Below are 18711 nucleotides of genomic sequence, written 5' to 3' on the forward strand. Positions count from 1 at the left end.
CAAGACATGGTGAAGGACAGGGAAGCCTCGCATACTGCAACCCATGGGTCACAAAGAGTTAGACACAACTGAGTGACCAAACAACAAAAAACATGATTTTCTACCTCTGAAACAGTACACACCTCTGTATACAATCTCTGCCGCAGTACACTTTAAAACTGATTTAGGACTTTGCCTCCAGATGCTGACAACAAAGGACAATAAAAGAGCCTGACATCTGTGAAGGTAAGACATGATTACTAAGGAGCACCACCATTGAGTCCTACTTGAGTACACCTTTAAGGATTTCATTTTGGCTAAGTCATCAAAGCACTACAATTCATTTCTATGTTTCTATATACCAATACAGGGCTTCCCTGGTAGCTCAGCTGGTGAAGAATCTGCCTCCAATGCTGGAGACTCAGATTGGATTCCTAGGTCGGCAAGATCCTCTGCAGAAGGGATAGCCTACCCACTTCAGTATTCTGGGGCTTCCCTAGTGATTCACATGATAAAAGAATCTGCCTGCAATGCCTGAGACCTGGGTTCGACCCCTGGGTTGGGAAGATCCCTTGAAGGAGAGCACAGTAACCCACTCCAAAATTCTTGCCTGGAGAATCCCCATGGACAGAGATGCCTGGAGGCCTACAGTCCATGGGGTCACAGAGAGTCAGGCACAGCTGAGCAACTCAGCACAGCACATATACCAATATAGCCAATCAGCAAAAATATGTGCCACAGATTTCTAATATTCATAATTTAGAATTTACCACATAAATTATAATACACTTACCACATAAAATACTACATTATTTATAAGTATATCCTTTATTTCTAAAATTATCATTCTTAAAACACTTCTTCCCAACACATAAAATTTTCATGTTTCAAAAACCTCACCCTATTTGAAAATGTACTACTAAACTTCAATGTGCAAATAAACCAGTGTCACCAAACTGAAAAAAGGAAAAAAAAAAAAAAACAGGCAAACACACTGCTGTATTGGGTATATAGTTTTACCACAAATAATGACAACATGTGTCTTACACGGTAATAATATACATATTCTTGTTTCACTTCTCAGTCATTGTCAGAACCATTCATAGGTAGGAAAACCAACACATCATTGAAAACATGCCCAAATGCTCTTAGATGATATACCCCATACATCATCACATACATCTGATTACATGTCAGCCCATTAAAAGTAATAGCCATATCTGAACAACATCCTTCCACCACCTGGTTGGGATGATTAGTCATTGCCTCTTTAATAAAAATCCCAACAGATTTGGTATTAAACACATCTTTTCCTTTAGAATCTTCTGCATTTTCTGCAAACACTCCAGCATATTTCAGGCAGACTGCAAGCTGCTTATCTTCAGATACCTCTCTAACCATCCTTCCCTTTACAGGACACTTTTCAGGAATACTGAGAAGGCTGTTAAGTCTTTTAATTGATTCTATACTTAAGACAATTCCTCCTCCCACACTCACATATTCAAGATCTCCAGATTTTGCAGTGTGGCCTAGATAGAAAGGTTGTGAAGAATTCTTTTTTAGCAGAAAGTACTTTAAGTTTTCAATAATAGCAAACATAGTGGGGTGTGCAAGGAAGAACCAGTTGTATTGGTCTCTATATTTATCAAAGGCATATTTGTAAGCTTTTCTCATCATTAACCACATGTCATTAGTTTCCATGTTAACTGACTCAAACACTTTAACATTTTCAGAACTGAAGAACTCTGCTTTGTCACAATGTTTGGCCCACGTCTCCTTCACGGCCGCCCAGAGACGCACATCCTTTGGTTTTACAAGGATGATACAGTATACCCGAAAGCTTTTACTGAGTTCCGTGCGTTCATCCTCTGAAATTTTCAAGATATCTTCTTTAGTAGGAGCTTGTAGGTGGTGACGCTCATGGCGGTGCATTCTCTTTCCATAATCAATCTTAATATGTCCTAGCATAGTCATCAAGACACATAAAATGCTTCCGAGCAGTACACCCTTCAAAAACAAACTGCTTTCTGAAAGCATCTTCCCCCACGTCCGGTATGGTTTAATGACCGAAAGCACAAGCGCACCCGGCTTTCCTCTCACTTTCGCGAGCCCCTCCTTTACGTTCCAGGCTGCTCTAGATGCAGGCGGTGTCCTCTCGTTGGTTCGGCTAAAGGTGGAGGAGGCCAAGCAGCAGCCTGAGGGCCACGGGGCGGGGGCAAAGGAGCCCTGGGCAGGCAGGCTGAGCCGCCCTCGGAATAGAAGAGAAAGAGTTTCCACTTAGATCTTGGATCATATCTAATTAGGATACTGTATTTCACTATGACTGGGTCTAACCAGCCAGGATGGTTAAACCCTGCCCACTGGTCCACCCTAGAACACTATCGAAGATTTTAGGCTGAACAATAAACAATAAAACTCACTTTAACCGATCAAAAACAGACTTCTAGATTCCCGTCACACTACCCAGGGTGCAAATTTCAAACCATAATTAACGTAACAGTAAGAAACATTCTCTTCCTAACACAATTATCGGAATTTTCTTCTCGGTGTTGTAGCAAGTGTTTTTTGTTCTGTTTTGTTTTGTTTTGACCTAACAAGTAAACAAGTTCAGCACTTATTTACTTAATCACTGCTACATTTACACATTAACATATTGATTTGGTGTTTTGATTATGTTTTATGTTAAGTTGAATTAACCTTGGGCTTCCTTGTTGGCTCAGTGGTAAAGAATACGCCTCCAAAGCAGGAGACATGGGTTCAGTGCCTGAGTTGGGAAGATCTTCTAGAGGAGGAAAGGATGATCTACTCCAGTACTCTTGGCTGAGAAATCTCAGGGACAAAAGAGTCTGGCTGGCGCTCAATGAGGTGGCAAAAGAGTCAGTCAGACATAACTTAGGGATTAAACGAACAATTTTAAATTAACCATAACACTTTAAAGAGGTTCACTAATTCTTACTTAATCTTAGCCTTGAAACTGTGAATTCCTATTAGTCAAGTCTGCTACTAAATTAAACCTGAAAAAATTATGGTGGTTGCATTCAAAACATTTAATGAAGAGTAAACATTTTCCTCCTATGGGAGGGAAAAATGCCAACCCTAAAAAAGAAATACCAACCCTACTCTACTTGCTGAAAATGATTTCTCATTGAGTACTCACACAGCTTTGCATACGTTATTACCCATGAAGACATAAGTGTGAAAATAATAGGTCAATAAATGTATTTCCTACTTTCAAAATTCTCCAAGCCAGGTTTCAGCAATACGTGAACTGTGAACTTACAGATGTCCAAGCTGGTTTTGGAAAAGGCAGAGGAACCAGAGATCAAATAGCCAACATCCGCTAGATCATTGAAAATGCAAGAGAGTTTTTCTGAACTCTCCAGAAAAACATTTATTTCTGGTTTATTGATTATGCCAAAGCCTTTGACTGTGTGGATCACAATAAACTGTGGAAAATTCCGAAAGAGATGGGAATACCAGACCACCTGACCTGCCTCTTGAGAAATCTCTATGCAGGTCAGGAAGCAACAGTTAGAACTGGACATGGAACAACAGACTGGTTCCAAAGAGGGAAAGGAATGGGTCAAGGCTGTATATTGTCACCCTGCTTATTTAACTTATATGCAGAGTACATCATGTGAAATGCCAGACTGGATGAAGCACAAGCTGGAATCAAGATTGCCAGGAGAAACAGCAATAACCTCAGATACGCAGATGACACTGCCCTTATGGCAGAAATCAAAGAAAAACTAAAGAACCTCTTAATGAAAGTGAAAGAAGAGAGTGAAAAAGCTGGCTAAAAACTCAACATTTAGAAAACTAAGATCATGGCATCCATGATCATGGCATGGGCCCATCACTTCATCGCAAATAGATGGGGAAGCAATGGAAACAGTGACAGAATTTATTTTGGGGGGCTCCAAAATCACTGCAGATGGTGACTGCAGCCATGAAATTAAAAGACACTTGCTCCTTGGAATAAAAGCTATGACCTACCTAGACAGCAGAGACATTCCTTCACCAACAAAGGTCCATCTAGTCAAAGCTATGGTTTTTCCAGTAGTCATGTATGGATGTGAGAGTTGGACTATAAAGAAAGCTGAGTGCTGAAGAACTGATGCTTTTGAACTGTGGTGTTGGAGAAGACTCTTGAGAATTCCTTGGACTGCAAGGAGATCTAACCCGTCGATCCTAAAGAAAATCAGTCCTGAATATTCACTGGAAGGACTGATGCTGAAGCTGAAACTCCAATACTTTGGTCACCTGATGCCAAGAACTGACTCATTGGAAAAGACCCTGGTTCTGGGAAAGATTGAAGGCAGGAGGAGAAGAGGACGACAGAGGATGAGATGGCTGGATGGCATCACCGACTTGATGGACATAAGTTTGAGTAAACTCCGGGAGTTGGTGATGGACAGGGAGGCCTGGTGTGCTGCAGTCCGTGGAGTCTCAAGAAGTCTGACATGACTGAGCAACTGAACTGAACTGAACTTAGATTTTTTATTTTATAAAACATTTTGTCATTGAGGAAAATATTAGATGAACCACTGAGAGGCAGTGTAGTCCCCCAGATTATCCTTTCTTCCCATGAAGAGATAGTTTTAATATTCCTTTTGAATGCAGAACATACTAATACTACTTTCAATATTTTAGTGTACGTAAAGGATTAAGAATCACTAGCAACCTCTCATTTTTCTTACTGGCTCTTTTTCTATACAACTGAAAATCAAGCTATTTTGGAATCACATCCTGGAAAATTGAAAACTGTCTTTTAAAAGAAAATGTTTTCCAGAAAGATCACAAAGTGAATATTGTCATCATTGAAACAAGGATGGATCTAACATTTGTTAAGGATCTTATTCAAACTGAGCAACTATTTTTAGCAAGTAATTTTACTGCAACAAATTCAGTGAAAAGAAATAAAGTATAAATGATCTACTGTGAATATGTTAAGCAGATTTATAAAACTAAAGTAGACAAACTCACAGTAAAACATTTCAGTTGAACCACTAGAAATTTTTTGGTTTCTGCTCCATCTGCAGGTGATACTGCGCTACTCACCACATCATCTCTGGGGAAGGAAAACTCAGAGGGACACAAGCTGTTAAAAATACCCTCCCCCCCAACTCTGGCAATGTTTTACAAAAATGACTTCAGAATAAGTAGCTATCAAAAGAAAGCAAAACACACAGAGAAAGTAAAAACCAAAAACAAAGAAACATAAATATTACCACAGTTATAGGTTTTCTGTTCAAGATGGGAAAATAGCAGTTTGCTCACTTGATTTTTATATCTGCCAGGGCCAAAGGTCATCGTATATCTCCAGTCATCAGTATTTCAAAAGTCAGGGAGATAGCAACTTAGCAAAAGGGCTCAAGGTTTTACTTACTTAGAAAATGCTCTGAAAGAATGTTTCTGCTTTAAATTTATCCTTTTAAGAGGATGTGAATTCCTTTTTTTCTAACTGTTATATCATGTGCTTGATAAAAAAGGCAGCAGAGCAAGGATCTATTTTGCACTCTCAGCCCCTGTCTCTGGTCAAATATCATTCCCACATAAGTGGAACTTTGACCAAAGCTGTTTGTATAGCTATTTCTAATTCAGTGTCAATAATGTGATGTTTTGTTTATTTGGCTGGTTTTATTTTATTTTATTGTAATTAATAACCAAAAATTATTAATTTTTGTGATTAATGTGAACCATATGAAACTAGAGTGTGATATTTGATTTCTCTCTAAAGGGTTTGTAAAGAACTGAGGGCCATAAGTTAATCACTTATTACAAGGCTTGCCTTCAGAAAACAACCAGTGTATCTCTACTAAGTTCTACCTGCAATGCTTATAAATGTTGACATATTTCTTTTTCTCTAAGATTTCCATATTCCTGACCTATAAGAAAGTGGCATTCTTTCATATCTGAGAGTCTGGGAATCTATAAGTCATAGACAGAAACCAAGGAGTATATTGTGGCAACATTTCCATATGAGAAAAATATTCTTTGTTCCTCAATTATCTTATCATGCCTTAGTAAATAAGATTCTTATTGAAACTATGCAAATAATTATATTTAATAAAAAGTCACAGAACACACTAAAGGCATTTTGCCTAATATTTAACCATTGTTCTGAGCAGTTCTGCCAACAGGAACCAATAATGTACCTTTGAATTAAACAAAATCATCGTCTTAAAATTTTTCAAATTATGTTTATTTTGTATATTAAGGGCTTAAATAAGAAACCATTTAAAGAATTTTACTGTTTGTAATAGGATAGCCTGTTAAGGTTGATAGATCAAGAAGAAAAGTAAATATTAAAAAAAACACATTAAGCACAATTACGTTTTCTCTTTAGACTCATTCAGTCTGAAGTAATTGTTTCTTAGTTGTCTGATTTGGAGTTTTGGGGAAGTCTATTATCACATAGTTATATGCATATATATCGGGAATGCTAGAAATCCTTTCTGCTCCTGGGAGCTGTATACTAAAGGCTGTTCCTTATAGAATCAGTAGTTAAGAGTGTGTGATCAATTCCTTTACTGAAGTCATCATTTTTTTTTTTATGTTTCTTTAGGAGGGGCCTTTAGGCAAGGGTGAATGAAAAGCAAAAATCACTTTTTGATTTTAGTATTGAAAGACTATGGCTATTATAATAATGAACAAAATAAGAACAGAAAAGCCACCTATTAAAGATAAATTGATATTTTAACAATTTATTAAAAGATCACCCTGAGAATAACTACATATTAATGAATGCCTTTAGTGTGTTCTGTGACTTTTTATTATATTATTTGCATAGTTTCAATAAAAATTTTATTTAGGCATGATAAGTCAATTGAGGAACAAAGAATATTTTTCTCATATGGAAATGTTGCCACAATTTACTCCTTGGTTTCTGTCTATGACTTATAGATTCCCAGACTATCAGATAGGAAAGAATGTCACTTTCTTACAGGACAGGAATCTTGGAGATCTTAAAGAAAAAGAAATATGTCTACATCTATAAGCATTAATATTAATGACAGTGAGATCATTAACAAGTCTCCAGGGTCTGTTAATTTATCCTCAAATTGTGTGTTAATAATTTTCATCAATTGCAAGCTATTTTAAGCCTAGAAACTAACTCTTTATCATCAACTTATTGATATTTTCACACTATGGTTATCTTTGTACATTAATTTGACTTTTCTATTCATCCTAAAAAGTACAAATATACTAAACTATTTATTTTGCATATAATTATTATAGGAAAAAATTAGCTCTTTTTGATTTGTCATCTCTTCTTATATGTTAGGCTTGGCAAACAAGACAGGTTTGACAGTAGTGTTGAGCCAATTAAAATTATGGTATGATTTTATAAACATATACAATTATCTTTAGCTTCCCTCCTTTTGTAAATTAAAAGACAAAGTTACTGATGTATGATTGTTGGTTGATCTATTAGTCTTCTGAGTATAAAAGATACCGTGATAGTTTTATTACTCTGGTTTTGAGAGCTGAATTTGTTGCACTCAAAAGAAGACAGTATATATTGCGAGGTTTTAAACATAGTAAATAGTTATAGGAAACAACTATAATCTTCATATAGCCTGGAAACAAACAGAGCAATGAGCAACAAGATACATGAGAAAATCTAATTTTCAGAAGTGAAATCTTGTTAAAAATATATTCAAAGCATGGAAAAAGTATACATGCAAAAATCAGTAGGCTTTTGAGTGAGATAGTTTTGCTGATTATAAGAAACTTTTGCCATCTAAAACAGAAAAATATACTACTACTTGTCAAGAGTGGCCAGTAGTAGATCAAAGATCAAATGTAGTTTGAACTATTTGGTCATTTTTTTCCTTATTATCTGGAAGCTTCTTTTAACCATTTTATATCTTCATATTTATTTTTAGACATGTATAAACAATATTTAGTTAAAGGCTAGTTTTTTGATTATCAGTTCAGTTCAGTCACTCAGTCGTGTCCAACTCTTTGTGACCCCAAGGACTGTAGCATTCCAGGACTCCCTGTTCATCACCAACTCCCAGAGCTTATTTAAACACATTTCCATTGAGTAGGTGATGCCATTCAACCATCTCATCCTCCGTTGTCCCCTTTTCCTCCTGCCCTCGATCTTTCCCAGCATCAGGGTCTTTTCCAAAGAGTCAGTTTTTCACATCAGGTAGCCAAAATATTGGAGTTTCAGCTTCAGCATCAGTCCTTCCAATGAGTATTCAGGACTGATTTCCTTTCAGTTCAGTTCAGTTCAGTCGCTCAGTTGTGTCCGACTCTTTGAGACCCCATGAATAGCAGCACGCCAGGCCTCCCGGTCCATCACCAACTCCCGGAGTTCACTCAGACTCACGTCCACCGAGTCAGTGATGCCATCCAGCCATCTCATCCTCTGTCATCCCCTTCTCCTCCTGCCCCCAATCCCTCCGAGCATCAGAGTCTTTTCCAATGAGTCAACTCTTCGCATGAGGTGGCTAAAGTACTGGAGTTTCAGCTTTAGCATCATTCTTTCCAAAAAAATCCCAGGGCTGATCTCCTTCAGAATGGACTGGTTGGATCTCCTTGCAGTCCAAGGGACTCTCAAGAGTCTTCTCCAACACCACACTTCAAAAGCATCAATTCTTTGGTGCTCAGCTTTCTTCACAGTCCAACTCTCACATCCATACATGACCACTGGAAAAACCATAGCCTTGACTAGATGGACCTTTGTTGGCAAAGTAATGTCTCTGCTTTTGAATATGATTTCCTTTAGGATGGACTAATTGGATCACCATGCCATCCAAGGGACTCTCAAGAGTCTTCTCCAACACAGCAGTTCAAAAGCATCAATTCTTCTGTGCTCATCTTCTTTATAATCCAACTCGCACATCCCTACATGACTACTGGAAAATCCATAGCTTTGACTAGATGGACTTTTGCTGGCAAAGTAATGTCTCTGCTTTTTAATATGCTGACTAGGTTGGTCATAGCATTTCTTCCAAGGAGCAAGTGTCTTTTAATTTCATGGCTGCAGTCACCATCTGCAGTGATTTTGGAGCCCAAGAAAATAAAGTCTCTCACTGTGTCCATTGCTTCCCCATCTAATTGCCAGGATGTGATGGGACTGGATGCCATGATCTTAGTTTTCTGAAAACTGAGTTTTAAGCCAACCTTTTCACTCTCCTCTATCACTTTTATCAAGAGGCTCTTTTGTTCTTCTTCATTTTCTGCCATAAAGTGGTTTCATCTGCATATTTGAGGTGATTGGTATTTCTCCCAGCAATCTTGATTCCAGCTTCTGCTTCATCCAGTCCAGCATTTTGCATGATGTACTCTGCATATAAGTTAAATAAGCAGGGTGACATATACAGCCTTGACCTACTCCTTTCTCTATTTGGAATCAGTCTGTTTTTCCATGCCCAGTTCTAACTGTTGCTTCTTGACCTGCACAAAGCTTTCTCAGAAGACAGATCAGATGGACTGGTATTCCCATCTCTTTCAGAATTTTCCACAGTTTGTTGTGGTCCACACAGTCAAGACTTTGGCATAGTCATAAAGCAGAAGTAGATGCTTTTCTGGAACTCTCTTGCTTTTTCAATGATCCAACAGATGTTGGCAATTTAATCTCTGGTTCCTCTACATTTTCTAAATCCAGCTTAAACATCTGTAAGTTCAAGGTTCAGGTACTGTTTTGAACCCTGGCATGGAGAATTTTGAGCATTACTTTGCTAGTGTGTGAAATGAGTGCAATTGTGTGGTTATTTGATCATTTTTTGGTATTGCCTTTCTTTGGGATTGGAATGAAAACTGACTTTTTCTAGGCCACCACTGACCCACACCTCCCCTGGAGACTCCTGGACACTCACAAGCAAGTCTGAGTCAGTATCTTGTGGGGTCACTGCTCCGTTTTCCTGGGTCCTGGGGCACACAAGGTTTTGTTTGTACCCTCCAAGAATCTGTTTCCCCAGTCCTGTGGAAGTTCTGGTGGTTCTATGGTGGGGTTAATGGTGACCTCCTCCAAGAAGGCTTATGCCATACCCAGGTATACTGCACCCAGAGCTCCTGCAGCAGTCCACTGGTGAGCCATACATCCACTGGAGACACTCAAACACAGTTCTGGCTCAGTCCTTGTGGGGTTTCTGGGTTCTGGTGCACACAAGGTTGGTTTTAGCCCTTCAAGTGTCTCTGGTGGGTATGGGGTTTGATTCTAAATGCAGTTTTTCCCCTTCTACCATCTTGCTGGGGCTTCTCCTTTGCCCTTGGATGTGGGGTATCTTTTTGGTGGGATCCAACATTCTCCTGTCAATGGTTGTTCAACAGCAAATTGTAATTTTGGAGTTCTTACAGGAGAAGATGAGCACACAGGATACAAATTGCTTCCTCCCCCAACTCTGTGGGAGGTAGTAGGCTCATTCAAAATGGCAAAGAACAATGAGCCAACTTTCCTTCTCACCTGGAACATAGAGAAGAAAGGACTTGAAAGGAGAAATACAATCAGTTTCTTGTCCAACAGATATCACACATATAAGCTACTGTATAAAATGTACCTTCTCTTTCCAAAATGAACACAGTGGGCTTCTGTTTCTATTAATTTGGCAGATGAAGAAACCATGAACTAAAGAGATAAGTGTGACATAAGCCAAATTTCTTAATTATTCATCCTGTTTTTAAATGGTGAAGAGAGAGGTTCCATATAACTGTCTATTTACATCCTGCTGTTTAACAAGCTAACAGTTAAGGAAAATGATCTGCTTTAAATATACTGAAGGAAAGATCAAGAACACTCATTTGATACAAGCCTTATGCACCAAAAATCATATAAGGTTGACCTTCAAAATCACAGCAAGTGAAATACACTGAAATAATCAAATACATTTAAGAAAGGTTAAAAGAACTTTGGAAGTGGAAGTTTCAAAATTGCTACTTACAGACTCTGTACTTTGTTAGCTAGCCATAATTTATCTTTAAAATATCCCATAGTACTGTTATGTTTAAAGAGGGGAGAGAGAAAAGGGGATATAATAATTAATTTGATACAGTTGGACATGACCTATACATTTTGATTCCTAACCATCCCACAACACCACAAGTATATATTTTACTATAAAAATATGCCTGGTAGCTTCAACAAATCATTCAAAGTAGCCTAGGTTTTGTCAAAAATTAAAGTATACACATCACCAGTTAATGGTAATTTTTAGGATCTTAACATTCCTTGGGTGAAAAATGAAAGAGTAAGAGCTTAACCATAGATGTTTTTGCAAGGTGATTTTTCTATAGAGGAGCCCACTTACTGTGACTTGCTTTAATAAGGAATCTTTGAGTAGTGATGCCCCCCCAAAAAATGCTGAACATTTTTAATGGAAAGAAAGAATGGTTTTCTTTCTCATTTGTTATTAATTACCAGATTAGAACTTGTGCAAATAGAAACAAATTGCTTCACTTCATGAACCATTTTCTAAATAAACATACAACTTCCCCCCCCCCAAAAAAAAAACAGAATTCAAATTAAATATCTCATGTATTTGAGGCAGGGCTGGGCCAAATTATATTTCTTCCACCAAAAGAAGTACCAGAAAAAATTCTGAGTGACATCAAGAAGATAGTAGGATAGGAAGTTCTAGCTCTAACATAGTAACACCAATTCTATAACTGTCCACAGAAGAAAATACCTTCATGAGATTTCTGGACTCCAGGTGAGAGGTAACAGTACTCAGTGGAGCACTGAAACAAAACAAAACAAAAAGATTGGAAAGTAGGAAAGAGTAAGAGTAGCTTCACCTCACCTGTATCCCTTATCAGAGTGCAATCCCAAGAGAGATCCCTTTGGCCCACAGATCTCCCAGGGTGGAAGGGAGAGTGAAATGAGCAAGCGACTTTGCTGCAGACCCTTGAACACTGGTGAACCTCATCAGCCAGCCCACCCAGAATTTTTGTTTAGACTGACTGGTAAAGTATTTTCCTTGCAAAGACTGGGAGAAGTGCTGCTTCTTCAAATGCATAGACACTAACAAAAGCAACAAGGAAAATAAAGAAGCAGGGAAACTTAACACAACCAAAGGAACTAAACTAGAACCCTAGTAACTGTCCTAAAGAAACAGAGATATTTCTACCTAACAAAGAATTAAAAATAATTGTCTTAAAGAAGTTTGGTGAGCTACAAGAGAACATAAATAACCAAATGACATAAGGAAAACAATACATGAGAAGAACTTTACATAAAAAAGCAAAAAAGCGTGTTCCTTGTAAACGAGAATCATCTGTGCTGCTCAAAAGACTTTGTTTTTACATTCCATTATTTTACATATAAATTATTGTACATGTATAAAGTCATGTTTTCAAAGACTATATATAGCTATTTTTGAGACATTCCTAAATCAGAGGCCCTGTACAAGAAATACATTTAGACATTTTTGAATAAAATAATTAAATATTAAGCAGTAAAATAAACACACAATTTTTGGATTCCAAGCAATATAAATTATATTATTTTAAATTCTAATTTAAGTGAAAATAGTTTTGCTACTGTACAGATGGGTGCAGGAGCCAACATGAAGGGGTTCCCACTGACCAAATATGGAACAATTCAAATTTTAATATAGAGAAGAAATGAAATGGATTAAATTCTATAAAAAATGTTTAAATATGTAAATTTATAATAATATTTTAAAAGTAAACCAACAAACTAGGTATCTTCTGAAAATGACAATGAAAACAGTTTGTCATATTGAAAACTGTATGTACGGGAAAGGATCAAGAATTTATCCTGGGCTTCCCTGGTGTCTCCAGTGGTAAAGAATCCACCTGCCAATGCAGAAGACCCAGGTTCAATCCCTGATCCGGTAATACACCACATGCCTCAGAGGAACTAAACCCATGCACCGCAACTATTGAGCCTGTGCTCTAGAGCCCAGGAGCTGCAACTACTGAACCCACATGCCACAACTACTAAATCCCACACACACTAGGGCCCATGCTCTGCAACAAGAGAAGCCACTGCAATGAGAAGCTCGTCCACGGCAACCAGAGAGTAGCTCCTGCTCACCACAATGAGAGAAAAAGCCGGTGAAGCAATGAAGACCCAGCACAGTCAAAAATAAATTAAATAAAGAATTTATCCTGACTTTCCCGTATAAAATACTAATGGTCAACCTAGGAGTAGGTAAGAGGAAAATGCTTTTTATTAAAATAATTACAGCTAATGAATGAAAAAGAAGTAATACAATTAGAATATCACCTTTTTTCAAACCCAACTGAGGTTAACAGTTTTAAATACTAAGCATCAGTGGTTACTAACAACAAAAAAGAGCAAAAGCCAACAGCATGTTTTCTGATGGGTGAACACAGCTTCACCTACAGAATGGCCAAAGAGATGGATCCCGAGTCTGATCAGTACTTTTAAACCAGCTCCCAATTTGCATAAAAATACTGAAAACAGAGTATCATTTTGAACTATACCATAACTGGGCAAAATGAATATATAAAAATCAATTGTGTTTCTATACACTAGCAATGAACAATTTAAAATTAAGAAAACAGTTCTGTGTACAACAATATCAAAAAGAATGAAATACTTAGGAATGAGTTACCAAAAGAAGTCCAAAACATGTTCTCTAAAAACTACAAAACACTATTTAAAGAAATTAAAGAATACCCAAATAAATATAAATATATGCTCTGTTCATACATCTTTTCTCCCTCACAGCTTAGTCAATAAAGTGCAAAATCTGTTCCTTATCTTTGAGAATATTCTCTAGCATAAGAGATTAAATAGAAAACAACAAAGAGTTCATTCATCATTTTAGCCTCTGTAAATAAAAATGAAAGTTCTAAGATCAATAGATTTATAAGCAGATAAAAATTTTAATGAAGTAAAACATATTGCCTATTTTTGAGGAAGACCTAAGAATCCCCATTGCTAATATGAATGCAAATTAGTACAATATTTTTGGTGAAAATGATAGCATCAAGAGACTGACAAATATTTTTATTCTTGGATTAAGTAATTTGCATGCTCTTCTTAGTCTTATTAAACACAGAGAAGGCTTTAAATACTAAGAAAAGTATTGTGTGTTGTTGCGGTCCTTTAATGGACCAGAACCTGGTGGTCCAGAGTCGACGATAAGAAAGTGAAAGAGAAAGAAGCTAATATTCCCTGGGTTATGCAGAGAACCAATAAACACTCATTCCTGTTACCAAGAACTGATAAGGAACAGAGGATTTATGAGAAATAGAAAACAGCACACAGGAATCCTCCTGTTAAATGTTCCCTGACAGTGTGTAATTTTCATCATAGCCATATTTATAAGATAGGAGAATTGGAAACAGTTCAATAACAGGGGGATGCAAAAGCAAACCACAGTACAGCTATGCAATATAGTACTATGTAACCACTAAAAATATTTCAAAGTTTAGCAATGTGAAAAGGTATTTATGTTAAATATTAACTAAAAACAATCAGAATGAAAATCTCTTTGTAGAATCTCAATGGTATAAATGTGCATGGGAAAAAACAGGAAAATGTTAAATTATTAATAATTGTTACCTTTGCATGATTGTAAGAAATCCATATGATCATTTTTCTTCTTTCCAACATAAACACTTTTATATAATGACTATATATACTAACTATAAAGAAATACATGTAACACGATTTCCATGACCAGGAATTGAATCCTCACTCTATGCATTGGAAGTTTGTAATATTAACCACTGGACTGCCAGGGAGGTCCCATACAGCATTTTAAAGAAAACAAATGACCTGAAAAATAACCTGCTAAATCAAAAAATTGGCATAGTATTTTTTAAAATATAATTTGCTTGACTAGTTATTGGCTGACTTGTTGCTTATAAACAAATACACAGGGATTTTTGTTTCTCCAAGTTAATTTCCTTAACTTTATGCTCAAAGTGACCTTTTGTTTACAACTCTGAGAACTTAAGGAAATAAACTTTCTTTACCAAATATGACTATTAAAGGAAGATGCATAATTCTTAGCATAACTCTAGAAATGATTACTAAAATTCAAAATGTGTTTAAGGAAGCATTCCATTTTTTAGTAATCATATGCAACTTAAAAAAAATCAAATCCAAACGTTACTGATTCGTTTACACTTACATCATCAAATAACTGAACCCGGTTTTGGCGAGATTTAGTGATTCAGGAGCATTTAAATGGTTTTTCCAGTAGTCATGTATGGATGTGAGGGTTGGACTGTGAAGAAAGCTGAGTGCCGAAGAATTGATGCTTTTGAAGTGTGGTGTTGGAGAAGACTCTTAAGAGTCCCTTGGACTGCAAGGAGATCCAACCAGTCCATTCTAAAGGAGATCAGTCCTGGGTGTTCTTTGGAAGGAATGATGCTAAAGCTGAAACTCCAGTACTTTGGCCACCTCATGCGAAGAACTGACTCATTGGAAAAGACTCTGATGCTGGGAGGGATTGAGGGCAAGAGGAGAAGGGGACGACAGAGGATGAGATGGCTGGATGGCATCACTGACTCCATGGACGTGAGTTTGGGTGAACTCCGGGAGTTGGTGATGGACAGGGAGGCCTGGCGTGCTGCGATTCATGGGGTCGCAAAGAGTCGGACACGACTGAGTGACTGAACTGACTGAACTGACTGACTGAAATCTATTTCACAAGCTTATATTTTCCTCTTAGTATTGTCGTACTATCTCAAACTACCAGCCTACTTTCTATCTCATAGTTACAAAGAATTTGATTTATGGCTGAACAATCCCCTCTCAAAACATAATTTTCATTGTTCAATTTTATCTCAATGAAAAAGAAAACTAAAGATCAAAGTGTATAAAGAGTAGAAATGGTATACTGATATATTTGTTGATTTATATTATACAAGATAAATATACAATAACTGCATTTTGATTAAAGTCTGTCAGAGCTTGAGAGAGGCACAACTTTTTCCTTTTAGCTGAGACTACTAATATTTGGGGGTTTCCCTGGTGGCTCAGAAGTAAAGAGTCTGCCAGCAGTGCAGGAGACCTGGGTTCAATCCCTGGGTTGGGAAGATCCCCTGGAGAAGGAAAAAGCAACGCACTCCAGTATTCTTGACTGTAGAAGCCCATGGGTTTAGGAGCCTGGCAGGCTACAGTCCATGGGGTTGCAGAGTCAGACACAATTGAGCAAACTTAACACTTTGACTTTTCACTGTTATTTTGATAAATGAAGATGTGCCCAAACATGTCTATTAAAAACTGGATTTTCTTTAAAATGTTTACATTTAACACAAAATTATAACATAATTGTATTATTCTCAAGATAATTAGTTTAGTGAAAACATTAATTTGACATATGAGAAACATAATATGGTTCATAATGGACACAAACATAATGAAGGCATCTTCTTTTACACTGTCAGAATATCTATGGAACTACGTGTAAAACTTGATTACATGTAAACCTTTAACCCAGGATTTCCTATTCTAAGGCAGTTGCACTTTTCACTGATGTTGCAGAAGACTTTCAGGCAGTAAAGCTCTTTGACCAACACTGACATTGAAATGACACACAGACTCTTCATCAACTAGTCTAATAGCTGGAAGGGCAACAGGTACTACAAGGTCCAAGATTTCCAAGAAGACAAAAAACAAAGACACAACAGAATAATGTGATAAGGAAGTAGTTGAAGTAGACTAAAATAGGGGTGTTGGCACTTTCCAAGACCAGTGGAGCTGCAGGAAATGCCAAAGGATGACCTTACACATGAAGCCCTGGTCAGGATTCCATAAATTTATTTAGATAAAAGAAGAAAGCATCAAAAGATATAGTAGAATTTTGTGGACTTCTTACATCTCAGCTCAGATGTTACCCCTGCAAGAAGATCTTCTTTACAGAAAACACTAGAGAGGTATAATGCATCATTTAAAACCAAAAAAACCATACAAGTGACAATTTCAACTCCTTGAGAGAAACCTGAAGTGTACAACGTCAATATTTTGCTACGGATAGTGTACTTTTCACATCAGGATGGACATCACCAGCGAGTCTATAGAATTCCAAAATACAGGTCACCCCAGACCTACTAAATCATATTTTGCATTTTAACAAGCTCATCAGTTAATTCATAATTCTACTTGCCAGAAGCAGAAATTGTATTAGACAGATACTCTTTCATCTTGTTTAATGGGTAGATGAATGGAATCATATAAAAGAATATGATCCTTTTATCTAAAATATTAAGGATTATTTTAGTCTCAGAACTTCAGAGCAAGGTGATCAATATTTTATTTGCTTCTTTAACCTACAGCTTGAAACAGTCTAATTGAACATTTTCATAGGAAATAATTACTTGAGTTACTAAAACTCAAATAATATAGATATAAAACTATAAAAAAGTTACATTTTTTGAAAGCCTGGAGTAAGCATGCTGCTGCTGCTGCTGCTGCTGCTAAGTCGCTTCAGTCATGTCCAGCTCTGTGCAACCCTGTAGACGGCAGCCCACCAGGCTCCCCCGTCCCTGGGATTCTCCAGGCAAGAACACTGGAGTGGGTTGCCATTTCCTTCTCCAATGCATGAAAGTGAAAAGTGAAAGTGAAGTTGCTCAGTCGTGTCCAACTCCTAGCGACCCCATGGACTGCAGCCTACCAGGCTTCTCCGTCTATGGGATTTTCTAGGCAAAAGTACTGGAATGGGGTGCCATTGCCTTCTCCGGGAGTAAGCATAACATAGGCTAAATGTTGTAGAAAATATTTAAAAAGAAGTTTGACACCTCAAAAATATGATCAGAAGTTTACAGATACCTAGAAAAAAACATTCTGTATAAATACAGACATAAAAAAGAATAAATATACTTGAATATTTGAGGATAATAAAACCACCTTGAATCAGAAATGGAAATATATGGGGGGGGGGGGAATGGGAGAAATAAACAAAGAGTTGCTTGAACTCAGGAAAGCAATGGGAAAAAAAAAGACAAAATTATCTCAGAAATGTAAACTATAAAATGCTTAAGGCAGAAATCGTGTCAAATAAGAAAGTAACAAAGGGCACTGGAAAAAGGCAGGAAAATGACTAAGAGGCTGAAAATAACATAAAGTAAAAACTTCAGAAATGGAAGACAGGCAAATTAGGAATAATATTCATATTACCAGAGTCACTGGAAAAGAAAAAAAGAGGCAATGGAACAGAAATATGTAAAATAAAGCCTAAGAAAAAGTTTCAGAAATTTTAAAAAGATCACCTAAATCTACACATTGGAAAGGTTTACTGGGTAACTGGCAAAATGATGAAGTCATTTTCTTAGTAAAATAATTAGATTTAAAAGATAAATTCAAAATCTTCAAGATCTCCAAGCAGATAATTCAGATAGTTTACCAAACCAATATTATTAATTTACAGACTTTAAAACCAAATACAACTATGAATCAATCTTTATAAAAATATTCAGCAAAAGAAAATGTAAAACATAAAGAATTTTATATCCAAACAAGTCATCCATCCTTTAAATACCAAGCATAGTAAATTCATTTCTAACATATAAGAACATATGAGATTCTTCATTCAGCAGCCCTTCTTGGGGAATTAACAATCAAATGAATTTCAATCAAGTAATGATTGGGAAATCTTAAACAAAAGGATCAATAATAATTGTATTAAAATACATAAATGTACATGTAAGATTAAAACAATATGGGATAAAAGTGGAAGACTAAGATACAAATGTTACATGCTATGACATGTAAGTAGAAGTTACTTACATGGTAGAAGTAACCATGTAAGAAGAAGTTAAAAGTAGAAGTTA

The 18711-nt window shown here is 36.7% G+C and overlaps 1 protein-coding gene across 1 annotated transcript in view; it reads right to left on the reverse strand.

The window, feature by feature from the left end:
* Positions 1 to 794: 794 nt before the first annotated feature.
* LOC102393574 (C1GALT1-specific chaperone 1-like) overlaps positions 795 to 18711 on the reverse strand; it is a 94385-nt gene continuing 76468 nt past the window's right edge. The window contains exon 2 of the mRNA XM_006075619.4: positions 795 to 2228. Within this exon, the coding sequence (XP_006075681.3) occupies positions 1060 to 2016 (957 nt within the window). The 5' untranslated portion in view covers positions 2017 to 2228 and the 3' untranslated portion in view covers positions 795 to 1059. The remainder of the gene's footprint in view (positions 2229 to 18711) is intronic.

This window comes from Bubalus bubalis, chromosome 1 (genome assembly GCF_019923935.1).
Source record: "Bubalus bubalis isolate 160015118507 breed Murrah chromosome 1, NDDB_SH_1, whole genome shotgun sequence".
Taxonomy (NCBI): domain Eukaryota; kingdom Metazoa; phylum Chordata; class Mammalia; order Artiodactyla; family Bovidae; genus Bubalus; species Bubalus bubalis.